General features: G+C 42.7%; 2 protein-coding genes across 2 annotated transcripts; both read left to right on the top strand.

The window, feature by feature from the left end:
- The first annotated feature begins 824 nt into the window (after positions 1-824).
- On the top strand, positions 825-1,816 carry LOC135168150 (uncharacterized). Its single transcript, XM_064132072.1, has 2 exons — positions 825-1,010; positions 1,094-1,816. Exons 1-2 carry the CDS (start codon positions 825-827, stop codon positions 1,814-1,816), a joined length of 909 nt encoding a protein of 302 aa, XP_063988142.1.
- Positions 1,817-3,759: 1,943 nt separating this feature from the next.
- LOC135168149 (uncharacterized) lies at positions 3,760-10,157 on the top strand. Its single transcript, XM_064132071.1, has 4 exons — positions 3,760-5,342; positions 5,421-5,529; positions 5,611-9,450; positions 9,939-10,157. Exons 1-4 carry the CDS (start codon positions 3,760-3,762, stop codon positions 10,155-10,157), a joined length of 5,751 nt encoding a protein of 1,916 aa, XP_063988141.1.
- Positions 10,158-12,538: the final 2,381 nt, after the last annotated feature.

Genomic DNA, 12,538 nt, shown 5'->3' with positions numbered 1-12,538 from the left:
AGAAGGAGGACTCCCTCGGTGTCGTTATAGACATAGACGGAGCCTTCGACAATATTTCTTTTGGCATGATGGAGAAAGCGGCGGCATCATTTGGGATCGAGGCGTCGGTCACCAAATGGATAGCCGCCATATTCCGAACTGGAGGTTGTCAATCCACCCTCGGGGACAGTGCGGCAAAAGCTGTAGGGGTGATGGGCTGCCCGCAGGGGGGGCTATCTCCCCTCTGCTGTGGCTCCTCGTTGTCGACGGCCTCCTCACTGGATTCGAGGAGCTCGGGTTAAGGACAGTGGCATATGCGGACGATATGGCACTGCTGGGAACTAGCAGCGACGCGAGCATGCTACATACCAAGACGCAGAAAGGGCTGAACTATGTTCAGCAGTGGTGCACATCGAAGGGCCTGAGAGTAAACACAGGCAAGACGGAGATGGTGCACTTTACAAGCAAAAGCAGGGGTACCGCCGACCCCCCTCCATTGACAATACAGAACTGAACTTCTCCGGGGAAGTCAAATACCTAGGTATCTGGCTCGACAAGAAGCTCAACTGGCAAAAGTATCTCACCAAACAAACCAACAACGTCACTATGACATTCTGGGCGTGCAGGCGTGCATGGCCTTAACGACCCCACAGCTTACATACGCAGCCGTTGTGTGGTGGACGGCCTTGAATAAGTCCTGCCACAGGAAAGCGGTGGACAGAATAGGCAGGCTGGCGATGCTGGACATAACTGGGGCCCTTCGAACGACCCGCCACACATAATTATGAGGGAAGAGGCGACAAAATCGGCTGCAAGACTGCGGCCACAGGGAACCATGATTGGGCATGCTAGTCTCCTCCGCGCAGACAGAGAGCTGCAAGGACTACTGTCGCGCGGTGCTGACGCCTGCAGAACCAGATGCCAATTTCACAGGTACTCCTGTCAATCTTAGATGGGGGGAAACCTCGTCAGGAAAGGACGCGGACTGGATGCCGCCCCAGGGGATAGTCGGGTATACAGACGGATCTGAGGTGAGCGGAAGAGCGGGCGTCTGGTCTGAGGGGCCGCAATAGCGAAGGGCATTGGGCTGGACTCGCACGGAACCGTGCTCCAGACAGAGCTGGCTGCCCTGAGGACCTGCGCCAGTATGATCCTGGAGAGAGGGGATAAGGGCAAAAAGATCTTCATCTACTCGGACAGCAGACGCACGCTGAGGGCAATACTCAAATACGAGTGTTGCTCAAAACTAGTGGGTGAATGCGTAAAGCTGATGGAAGAAATCGCCGTAAACAGTCGGCTAGAGGTGGCTTGGATCTCGGGCCACGCTGGTATCAGAGGCAATGAGAAAGACGATGAGCTAGCTAAGAACGGATGCAGAAGGGCCTCTCAGGGGGAAGTGGAGCGCGTAGGCGTGCACACATACTTTGTGAAGGACCTGGTCAAGGAACGTGGGGACAGGCGGTTTGTGGTTAAGTGGGGCTCGGAAACGGGTGCCAGACGCTCAAAATCCCTCTTGGAAAGACCCATTAGAAAGATTGCAGAAGCTCTGTTGGGGGTAAACAGGGCTAAGCTCCGAGCTATAGTGGGGCTTATCTCTGGACACTGGCCCCTGGCTCTGTATTTATCGAAGATAGGCAAAGGGACAGACCCCCTATGCAAAAGATGCGGGTTGACGGAGGAGGATCCTCTTCACCTATGCACAAGATGCGGCGGGCTCGATGACGCCAGATGGGATGTTTTTGGGTCCGCATGCAAAGATATACGTGTCGACAGGGACGGTATCAAGGGCCTCTATGAGTTAGCGCGTGGGGCACAGATACTCGAGACCAGCGACTAGACGGCTGCTTAAAGGCAGGGTGTAAAATGGCCGGAAGACTAATTACACCTCTAGACTTATGAGGACCGTCTACGGCAACAAAAGTCATACATAATGTGCATGGAAAACTTTTCTGAAATAACCAAGATTAAGACATCATGAAGTTTGATTGATCTAAGCGTCTGATTTTTTAAATTTGAATACTGCAAAATTCATTGCAGTAAGACTGACAACTGGTTCGTTCTAATTAAGAAAAAAATATGGAATTATAATAATTTGCTGGTTCTTAATGATTTTCTTTTTTTTGACGTGACAACGTCTTAAATTAGGTTGCGGCTGGGAGTCACTTATGAAAAAGTGTAACGCCCGGTAACGTTACGATGAGTCACCGAACGAGAGAGAGGCCCGCCGAATGCCTTGCGTCTCTCTCCCACTCAACTATGATCGGTCTGCCGCGCATTGAATCGGCGCATGCTTGTCTCTGTCTTTGTCTTTCTCGAACGTTCTTGGCGTTGGAAAAACAAGAAAGCGTCATAATACAAGTTCACACGTGTGGTTAAAGTATCGTCTGCTGTGTCTGTAGTGAAAATGTGGAGTGCTTAGATTCGTCATTTACAACAACTACAACAATAAAGGTAAATAATTGTACACTGATATTTCATTATCGTAAACTATGATTGATTGATTAATTGTTAGATTGACACAAAAGTTGAGAAACTGAGTTTATAGGTTATGTCATACTATTGATAAATGTTGATAGTGACGAAAATAATTCTGTGTGTGCGGATGTGTGTGTTTACTTGTGTGCCAGAAACGATTTGCTTTGCTGGCTTCTAGTGGCTGTTGGTCGGTGGTGGGAGTGTTTTTGTTTTTTGTTTTTTGGCACATCATATATATGACGACTGAGCAAGTATGTATGTGCGTATATATGTGCGTGTGTATGAATATTGATTTAGATCAGTCTGCATTGGATAAGGTATTATTTTTTGTTTTTTGTTTTTTGGCTTTATGATATGTGTAGTGTATGTTTGTGTGTAGAAATTTTCATATGAATTAGGTAGCCAAAACGAAACAGAGAGCTGCGGTCGGCTTTAAAAACGATATGCGAATATGATGAATTGAAATACTTTTTGGTTAGTAAATTATTTTCTTTTGTTTTTAATAAAAGAAATGTTTATTTTTTATAATAAAAGAAATGTTTATATTTTATAATAAAGGATATGTTTATTGTTTATAATGTCACATTTGATAATGTGTTCATAGAAATCGCACAGGTACCTAGATGGTGTTGAAATTACTTCTATTTTCCTAAACCATAAGTTTCAATAAATGTTAAAACATCGCCCGTGAGTTCTAACACTCATTGGTTTTTTTTTTATTTTACAAATTTTAATTAATTTCAAATTTATTTAGCAAAAATTTGAACCTTCGATCTGAATAAATGTTTTGATTTTCGAATTGGTTCTTTAAAATTACAAATATTAAGAAAAAGTGGCACATATAAGAAAACTTGATTTAAACTGTGTTGAGCAAGAATTTTAACATCTAATTTAAATAAATGTTTTAATTTTCAACTTCATCATTTACAATTACAAATTTTTTTATTTTACAAATTTTAATTAATTTCAAATTTATTTAGGAAAAATTTGAACCTTCGATCTGAATAAATGTTTTGATTTTCGAATTGATTCTTTAAAATTACAAATATTAAGAAAAAGTGGCAGATAGAAGAAAACTTGATTTAAACTGTGTTGAGCAAGAATTTTAACATCTAATTTAAATAAATGTTTTAATTTTCAACTTCATCATTTACAATTACAAATTTTAATTAATTTCAAATTTATTTAGCAAAAATTTGAACCTTCGATCTGAATAAGTGTTTTGATTTTCAAATTGATTCTTTAAAATTAAAAATTCATCCATTCAATTTCAAATGTTCAACAGGAATCACCACTCTCAAAACAATGGAAACGGTGCCTTCAACTTCCAGTACATCAATGGAGACGGAGGATATCGTGCCGTCAACGTCTGCAGTACCTTTCGTTGTTCCACACACCACCTCTACCGCCAGAACGAATGCTGAGCGACAACGTGAGTACAGACTACGAAAAGCATTGACCAGAACTCCTGAACAAGTAAGAGCCTTTGCAAAAGCGGCTGCGGAGAGGCAACGCAGGTTCAAGCTACGTAAATCTGCTAACATAGCCCTCACCAGCGGTACGTCAGAGTCACCTGCTTCAACGTCTTGTTCTGTGGTGGAGAGAACAAGCGTTCCTGTCGTGGCGGAGAGAACGAGCGTTCCCCTAACTAACGCTCAACGGCAACGTGCATTCCGACAACGTAGAGCAGCATCTTCTCGGACTGATGTACAACCGAATACTTCTTCAAGCCAAACAGCAATACAACTGGAACAATCCACCTGGTATACCAAATGGTCATCGTCAATACGGAGATTTCAATCTACTTTCCTGGACAACGATTTTGGCCATGCTTGCTCGGTTTGTGACAGATTGTGGTTCAAGAATGACCTTAAAACCATCACTGCACTACAACTGAAGGTAATCTCGGATTGGTACGTTAAGGAAAATCGGCAGCTACGCAAGGAGGATTATACAAAGTCTTGCAACACCTGTAGACAATCACTGAATAAGCGTAAGCTTCCTACTCTCGCAAAGGTGAACGGCTTCTCATATCCTGACATACCTCCAGGTCTACCGCCTCTGGATCCTATCAGTGAACGTTTGGTCTCACCGCGCCTTCCATTTATGCAAGTGCGTCGACTGCGTCATGATTTCTCTTATGGAATTATTGGACAAGTGATAAACGTCCCAGTCAACGTACAAGACATGGTAAAATGCTTGCCTCGCCATCTAGAAGAGGACGATGTTATCAACGTTAACATCAAAAGGAATCTTGCACACAAAACAAATTACATCAGCGGGTACATGTCTAAGCGTACGGTCAAAGAATGGTTAGATGTACTTCAAAATTCAAGTCTATATCGTTTGTACGATATCAAAATAGATTTGTCAAGACTGCAGCCTGCATTGCCATCAGATGAAGGCCTTCAAGATGATCCTGCTAATCGGATCGAAGCAATCTCCGCCGAATATACGCCCGAGTCTGAAGTTCTTGCTGCGAGACAGCACACACTACTGTGGAATGAAGAGGATTGTCTTGACATCGCACCAGGACATCGGGCAACGCCTCTTAACATCATTTATGACCGTCATGCAGAAGAACTATCATTTCCTGCGATATACTTCGGAGAGCCCCGCCGTTTCAACATGAACATTTCAGTGACACCGTACATGATGGCGACCAGTGAAATACGACGGAGTGACAGGCGTGGAGCCACGCCTCAAAAAGTCTTATACGATGCAATGAAGATTCTACGTCTGCGAATGGTCGATGGGATTTACAGCACATTCCGAAGTGTTTCGATCACAGAGAGCGTAACTCGACGCATGTTAGAGGATCCGGAGTTTCTCAAAGAATTCGTTGTGCAGAATCTCGCCTTTATGAAGTCGGTGCCAAACTCTGTCCAGTACTGGGCCTCTCGTAAACGAGATCTCTTCGCTATGCTCCGTTAACTTGGTAAACCGACCATCTTTCTCACTCTTAGTGCAAACGAGGTACGCTGGTTAGTATTGCTGAATTTACTGCTCAAGTTGAGCAACAAATATCCTGGCAAAGTCGCCGAAGATCTCAACACATCAGAGCGGTGCAACTTGGTGAGTGACGATCCAATTACATGTTGCATATATTTCCACAAACTCGTTGGTACATTTATGAAAATGCTGAAATCAAAACAGTCATACAATCCGTTTGGCCAGTACTACGTGGAGGATTATTTCCTTCGCATTGAGTTTCAACATAGAGGAAGTCCGCACGCTCACATTTTACTGTGGTTACACGATGATCCACATGAGACTGTGTCAGAAAATATGCCGAAGACCATCGAGCTCGTGGAGAAGCTGAGTTCCGTCGCCAAAGAAGATGTGCCCAACGATACCATCTACGCCAATCAAATCCACAAGCACACTTTCACCTGCACGAAGCGAGGCGAAACGACTTGTAGATTTGGGATCCCGTACTGGCCAATGCTCACTACCCGTGTATTGATCCCAATGCCTCAAACTGATGGACGCCGCATAGCATTCCAAAAAAAGGCCAAGGAGCTACGCAACTGTCTCAGCGAACGTACATACGCTAGCATGGACGACTTTCTTAGGGAGCATAGTTTGACATTCGATGCATATCTTGACGTAGTGCGTTCAACTTTGCGCAGGCCATCTATGTTGTTCAAACGCAACTTCGACCAACTTATGACGAACACATTCAACCCTTACCTCGCTGGTGAAATCAAATCCAACATCGATATCCAGTTTATCTTGGATGAATACAGCTGCGCACAGTATGTCGTGGAATATGTGAACAAATCAGCTCGTGGAATGGGTAACTTGAATCGTGAGCTGACTAAGATGATGGAAGAGCATCCTGACCGGGACTACACGGGCCAATTGAAAGCATTGAGTGTCAAACTTCTTAATGCAGTTGAAATGTCAGCTCAAGAAGCAGCATGGTATTTACTACGGCAACCGATGAGCGAAACGAGCCGTCAAATTATGTACATACCAACAGTTTGGCCATCGGAAAGACAACGCTGTCGCAAACGTAGGAAACAAATGGATCGCGAAAACATCGAAGCAGACAGTACAGATGTATTTACCAAGAACATCATGCAGCGATATGAAGAGCGACCTCCCTCTCTGGAATCTTCATATTTGGCCGAGTTTGCTTCGTATTACGCTGATTATCATGATTTCATCGACAATGAAGATGACGTAGATGTGCAAGAAGACGAAATTGTAGAACCGGTGACCGAGGAAAGGACAACTGTGGGAAGGACGACATCAAATGAACACCGCAGACGAAAAATTGGACGAATAATACGATACAGACGCTACGAAGTAGATGAAACTGTTAATTATCAACGTGAAATGGTATTGCTGTTCTTGCCTTTCCGCAATGAAATAGCTGACATTGTTGATAGCAATAAATTTCTACAACTGTTCAATGATAACAAGGATACCATCATGGAACGCCGCCAGCTGTTCGAAAACAATCTCAACATCGACAGTGTGATGCAAGAGCTTGAAGCTATGATTATTCTACAAAATTCAGACAGCAGAGAACCACCAGAAATTGAGGAAAGGAGAGTGTTTGTCGAGCAGGTGTTAGGAGGAGAAGGTTCCGAGAACAACGATGATGTCAATCAAATCATCCCGCGACAAGGCTTATTATCGGTCGTAAAAAAACGTACAAACGTGATGCCAAAACAGCAATTTTGTGAGCTGATACGAACGACGAACCTTGAACAACGTGAGCTGATTCATGAGGTCATACATCGTTTACATGGCTGTGGAGATGAGGTCGTCGACACACTACAAGTTTTCTTCACAGGACCGGCCGGCTGTGGGAAAACTTATTCAGTTAAGTGCCTGATGGAGACGTACAATCGTTACACACAGGAACACAACTCACTGAACAACGCATACGTTGCTTGTGCAAGCACAGGCAAAGCAGCTGTCCCTATTGGCGGAACGACAGTTCACTCAGCGTTTCGTCTCACAAATTCTCGAGTGACAAAACTTCTTTCTGCTGAGAACTTGCAAGCCTACAGAAACATGTTTGTCGGCGTGAAAGTTGTTTTCATTGATGAAATCAGCATGTTGAGTGCAGCTATACTTGGAAAAATCAATTATCGACTACAGCACATTACCGGTATTTACGATCAACCATTCGGAGGCATTCACATGATCTTATGCGGCGATTTCAGACAGCTGCCACCTGTGCGCGCTAGTCCGTGTTACACAGTACCACACAACCAACTCGGAGGACCTGTACTCTGGCAAAGCATCAACTACTTCCCATTAGTCCGTGTTGTCCGACAAACTGACGAGCTGTTTTCGACGATTCTCACCAAAATTGGAGATGGACTCAAACTAAGTGTCAATAATATCGCACTTATTGAGGCCAGGCACAAATCTGAAGTCTGGTGCAAAGAGAACGTACCCGACGCTGTCAGATTGTATTACAGCAACCATGAAGTAGATTCATACAATCGAAACGCAATTCAAAACGCACACAACTGTATCGCCACTGATATTATGCTTGGGTATTCCAGCAATTCTGAAAAGAGCCGGGAGCAAGGGAAACTTCACAAGATGTCGGTTGCAGAAACCGACGGATTGCCATACATGTTGCCATTAGCAGTAGGATATCCGTACATGATTACATCTAACATAGACGTCGCCGATGGATTGGTAAATGGGGCTATTGGAGTTTTGCTATACATCGAACGTCAGCCAGCCAATGCAGATGACCGTTCTGCTCCAGGAGGACCATCGACCAGCACAAGTTTGCCGCCAGCTGAAGATGAAATCGCCACTCTATGGTTCCAGTTTGAAGACAAAAATACGGGTACCAAAGCAAAAATCAAATGTCGACCACATGTGCACAGCAAACCAAACACCTTATCCGTCGATTGGGTGCCAGTGCACAAGAAAGTGGTAAACATTTCGTTGACAAAAACAGTGAAGTGCAAGCGAAAACAATTTCCTTGCGTGCCTGCTTGTGCAATTACGATCCACAAGGCCCAGGGTGGGACGTTTACTACAATTGTTTACAAGTACTCCTCAAAACAACCACAGCAATTGGTATATGTAGCCATGAGCCGCGTCACAAGTATCGACGGATTGTACATCATAACAGAAAAGGACTCTCCATTGGTTTTCAAACATGGCCGAGATGGAAACGACTCACAGACTACTCGAGATATTCGCAATGAATACTTACGACTTCGTGGACACACTCTAGACACAATTACCAAACAAGCCGTAAAATTCTGTGACGACGCAACCGACGCTGGACAACTTATTGTAACGAACATCAACTGTCAAAGTTTAAGTGCCCATGCCACGGACATTGAAACAGATACAGTGATACCACGATCCGACTATTTAGTATTGACTGAAACGTGGATGCGCGACACTTGTGAATCAACTCCAATCAAGGGTTATGAGTGCGTATCCAGGGAAAATAATCGACCTAACTCAGATACCAACGCGGCTGGTGGAGTGGCGATCTATCGTAAATTATCATCGACATCTACGGCGGAAGTGGTCCAAGTTGCGATTACAGACGTAACTCGTGTCATTAAAACCAAGGGTGACATGTCCATGACTAAAGTTACTTGCTTCGCCGCTAATACTAGCTTCAAGTTTATACTCGGTGCTGTATATATTCATCCAGGAGCTAGTATGCAGGATATTGGAATGTTACTATGGCAAGGACTCGCTCCGTACATCGACAACAGCCAGTACGTGCCACCGTTCGTGCAAGTTGATTCTAGTATACCGATTCTTCTGTGTGGTGATTTTAACAAAAACGTAAAGCCTGACAACTCGTTTCTTAATTTCATGAAAAATACGTATAATCTTGATTGCGTATCAAACGTTTCTAAGTCAACTACGTTAAAAGGAACAACTATCGACTTGACTTTCGCAAGACACATTACAGCAGAAACACTTCCTTTCATTTCATATTTCTCGTATCATCGTCCTATCCTCAACAAAATCACTCAAATAGGAGTTAGTTAAGTTTAAGTTTACATGTACGATGTTTTAGTAAACAAAATATATTTCTATAGTTAAAATTTGTGCAATTCTTATTTTCATTCAATTCCTTGTTCCTATTGTGCAATTTAATTATATTCATATCAATAAATATTCTACCGAGAAAAAGACGTTGTCACGTAAAATCTTCGCCCGTAAAACCGACTTTTTTCGTTTCTTTTTGAGGACTTCTCATGATTGAGAAAAAATTAATGCCATTTTTAGTTCGTTTATATCAACATAATGCAGAAGCTGCAATGACTATAATTGCTTGAAATTATATGTTAAGTTGCATCATTCTTAAACCCAATATCATAAATGATACTTCTCACGGAAAGACTTGAACAGGTTGTTTTGTCTCCATCAATTGTTCCCCGTTTTTTGTCTCTGAACCATAAAATCGCGCGAAGGCCCAGAACCTCCGAACTCGGTATTTATAGTTGGTAACTCCCCAATTTTACTAGCATCCATATGCTGGACACACTTCGAGCAGAGTCTGGCCAGAGATGTATGATTTCAAAAATGTCATATTTCTGCCGTTCTTCAACTCACTCCTCTTTGGTCCCGCCATCAATAGATTCCACCAATCAGAGCCAACTAAAATTAATTGTGGTATGACATTTTCCCTTCACTGGCTTGGTCTCCGGCACGAGGCAAAACGGAGGGGTACAGTTTGTTTCTGATACTTACGGTAGTGTGACGTGATAAGTCTTGTTCGTAACATTATACGCAAAGTCGGCTAAATAAAATACAGCAAATAGTGTTTTCATACATGCAGTGTCCGTGTTAAGTAATTATTAATTACCTTTAACCATTAAATTTCTTCTCCCCAGTTCTAATACCTGGATAGACTTTGAAATAAACATAATATCTCGAGTGATATCAATTTGGTAGCTCGAGTGTATCAACCCTGGATTGATACACAGGTTATTCAGTTTTATTTCTAACTTGCATGATATTCATGAGAAATATTTCTGTATTAGATATTGTGGGATCTATTCATTAACATCAGTATTTATTCAGCATTTGTATTTTTTATATGTAAAGGAGAAAGCTCAAGACTAATTAATTTTATTTTTAAAATAGATAAAGCTCATCGGCATTACAGATAAGTGATACAAAGGATGTATTCGTGTTAATGTCTGTTGATAATTCATAACCTATGTTGTAATGTCAATTATAATTGTTGGAACATTATTTTGTTTTTCATTTCAAAATCCGTCCCACTCCTGTAAATGTTTATTGAACGCAAGTTGCATATGTTTGCAGTTAATGGTTTTTTTAATATAAATTGAAAAGGCATTTTTTTTGCAGACATTATATAATAAGGACAGTCGCGCATGCGCGGTGGGCTTAAGGCCCGATGGAGGAAATTTTTTCCCGAGTGGCGACTTTACGCCCTTCTATTTTGCGGTCAAAGCAAGAAGCTTGATGTCAAGTTCAAGCCCATTGGTAATAGCTGAAATCGCTAAAAACCTGTACGACATTGAACAGTGGCGCTTGAGGGCACGAAAAAAATTTTTCATTTGTTTTTGCGGGGGAAAGCGCATTAAGACAGATCTCTCCTCCCTCTCCTTAATGTCATGCACGTGTACTGGAAGTACTCTGAAGTTTATTAATATTTCTGCAGTGCAGCAACAGTAATCGTTCTGAAAAAATTATCGTCATCCAGTTATTGCAGTCATGGCAATTACATTTGACACCTGAGCTTCTTTTCTGATATGAAAGGTACATTCGGTGTGGGCCAATAAATTGAATGGAGGTGACTATTTATCGATGTATAATATTATTATCATGTTTAACCGTATTTATTCACAAAAACATTTCAAAAATAAGGGCACATCAATCATGAAGTATTCGTAATTTTCTATTCTCAAATGGGAAAAATTATTGGAATGGAAATGGGATTCTTTGAATTCAATCTAAATAATACACAATTCTGTTTTTTGGTGATCCGATCATTTTTTATAGGAACTTTTTCATAGGATTTTTTTTTGTTTAATAACAAATATATCCATACCAATCATTTCTAATGCTCTGGGGAAGTAAAAAGCACAATTGTAACGTGGCTCCGCTCGGTTCGATCACCATTGATAAATAGGATATTTTTTGGATCATCTGTTTTTTTTTCAGTTTTGCTTTGTGGCGGCTACCTATCAATCATTTGTGGATAAATTTCGTTGGCTTTAGAGAAAAGTTTTCGTATTTAAGCACAGATTCACTAAGACACTAACCATAAAAACAACATCATGAGTGTATTATCGAGATACGCGGTAGCGTATCGCCCAAGTACACGTTTCATACGCGAAAGATCGCCGAACGCTACCAAGTATCTATACACTCAATGCGGTATCATGAAAACAACCTTGCCAGGTTATGGTTTTCGGAAACCTCGCATGGCCTATTAATCTACCCTACTTACATGATAACAAACACTTAGGGCATTACCCACTGCCACGGGGGGGATTGGAAAAATCCATACTGTCGGCCGGTTCAGATGGCCGAAGGACACTTTGCAACCATGACGGCGACGGGTCACAAGTGACTGACGCAGGCATGGCTCCCACGGGGAACCTCGGGGCGGTGGTCCTTGGTGTCAGCCTGACACCCAGAATGTGAAAAGTGGGTAAGGGTATTTGGGATTAAAACAAATGGAATAGAAGAAGAAGAGGAAGAAAAGAGAAGAGATGAATCTAATTCCCATTCATATCTCCAACCGGGACAGGGTTACCCCGAGAAGGTTACCGGGTTCCTGTGCCACGACTCTCGTCTCCGACAACGAGAGCTGGTTGGTCCCATTCATTCGTTCACTCATCGTCACCGCGATTTCTAATTTCCGCGTGCGCTTCCACGGATTTCAGCCACATACATTCCCTGCAAAAATCCGCGTACACGGCGAATGACTCCCTGGACGACACTAGCGCTTGTGCTGCCTGGGGCCATGGGCGATTCCCGATTATTCCCGCGATGCACTCCTGCTGTGGTGCATATATTGGACAGTCCATGATGAGGTGCTGGACTGTGTCTTCAGCCTGGTCGCACTTGCAGTTGCGTGATTGGGCAA

This window comes from Diachasmimorpha longicaudata, chromosome 12, assembly GCF_034640455.1.
Source record: "Diachasmimorpha longicaudata isolate KC_UGA_2023 chromosome 12, iyDiaLong2, whole genome shotgun sequence".
In the NCBI taxonomy this organism is placed as follows: domain Eukaryota; kingdom Metazoa; phylum Arthropoda; class Insecta; order Hymenoptera; family Braconidae; genus Diachasmimorpha; species Diachasmimorpha longicaudata.
The sequence above is the reverse complement of the archived record's forward strand: the minus strand, read 5'-3'. Positions and strand labels throughout refer to the sequence as shown.

Excerpts from the sequence above, each read along its gene's own strand:
- LOC135168149 (XM_064132071.1), top strand. The coding sequence starts at position 3,760 with ATGGAAACGGTGCCTTCAACTTCCAGTACATCAATGGAGACGGAGGAT. Across the intron at positions 5,530-5,610 it reads CATCAGAGCGGTGCAACTTG|TCATACAATCCGTTTGGCCA; the intron begins GTGAGTGACGAT and ends AAATCAAAACAG. Across the intron at positions 9,451-9,938 it reads ACAAAATCACTCAAATAGGA|CATCCATATGCTGGACACAC; the intron begins GTTAGTTAAGTT and ends CAATTTTACTAG.
- LOC135168150 (XM_064132072.1), top strand. The coding sequence starts at position 825 with ATGCTAGTCTCCTCCGCGCAGACAGAGAGCTGCAAGGACTACTGTCGC. Across the intron at positions 1,011-1,093 it reads GGTATACAGACGGATCTGAG|ACAGAGCTGGCTGCCCTGAG; the intron begins GTGAGCGGAAGA and ends ACCGTGCTCCAG.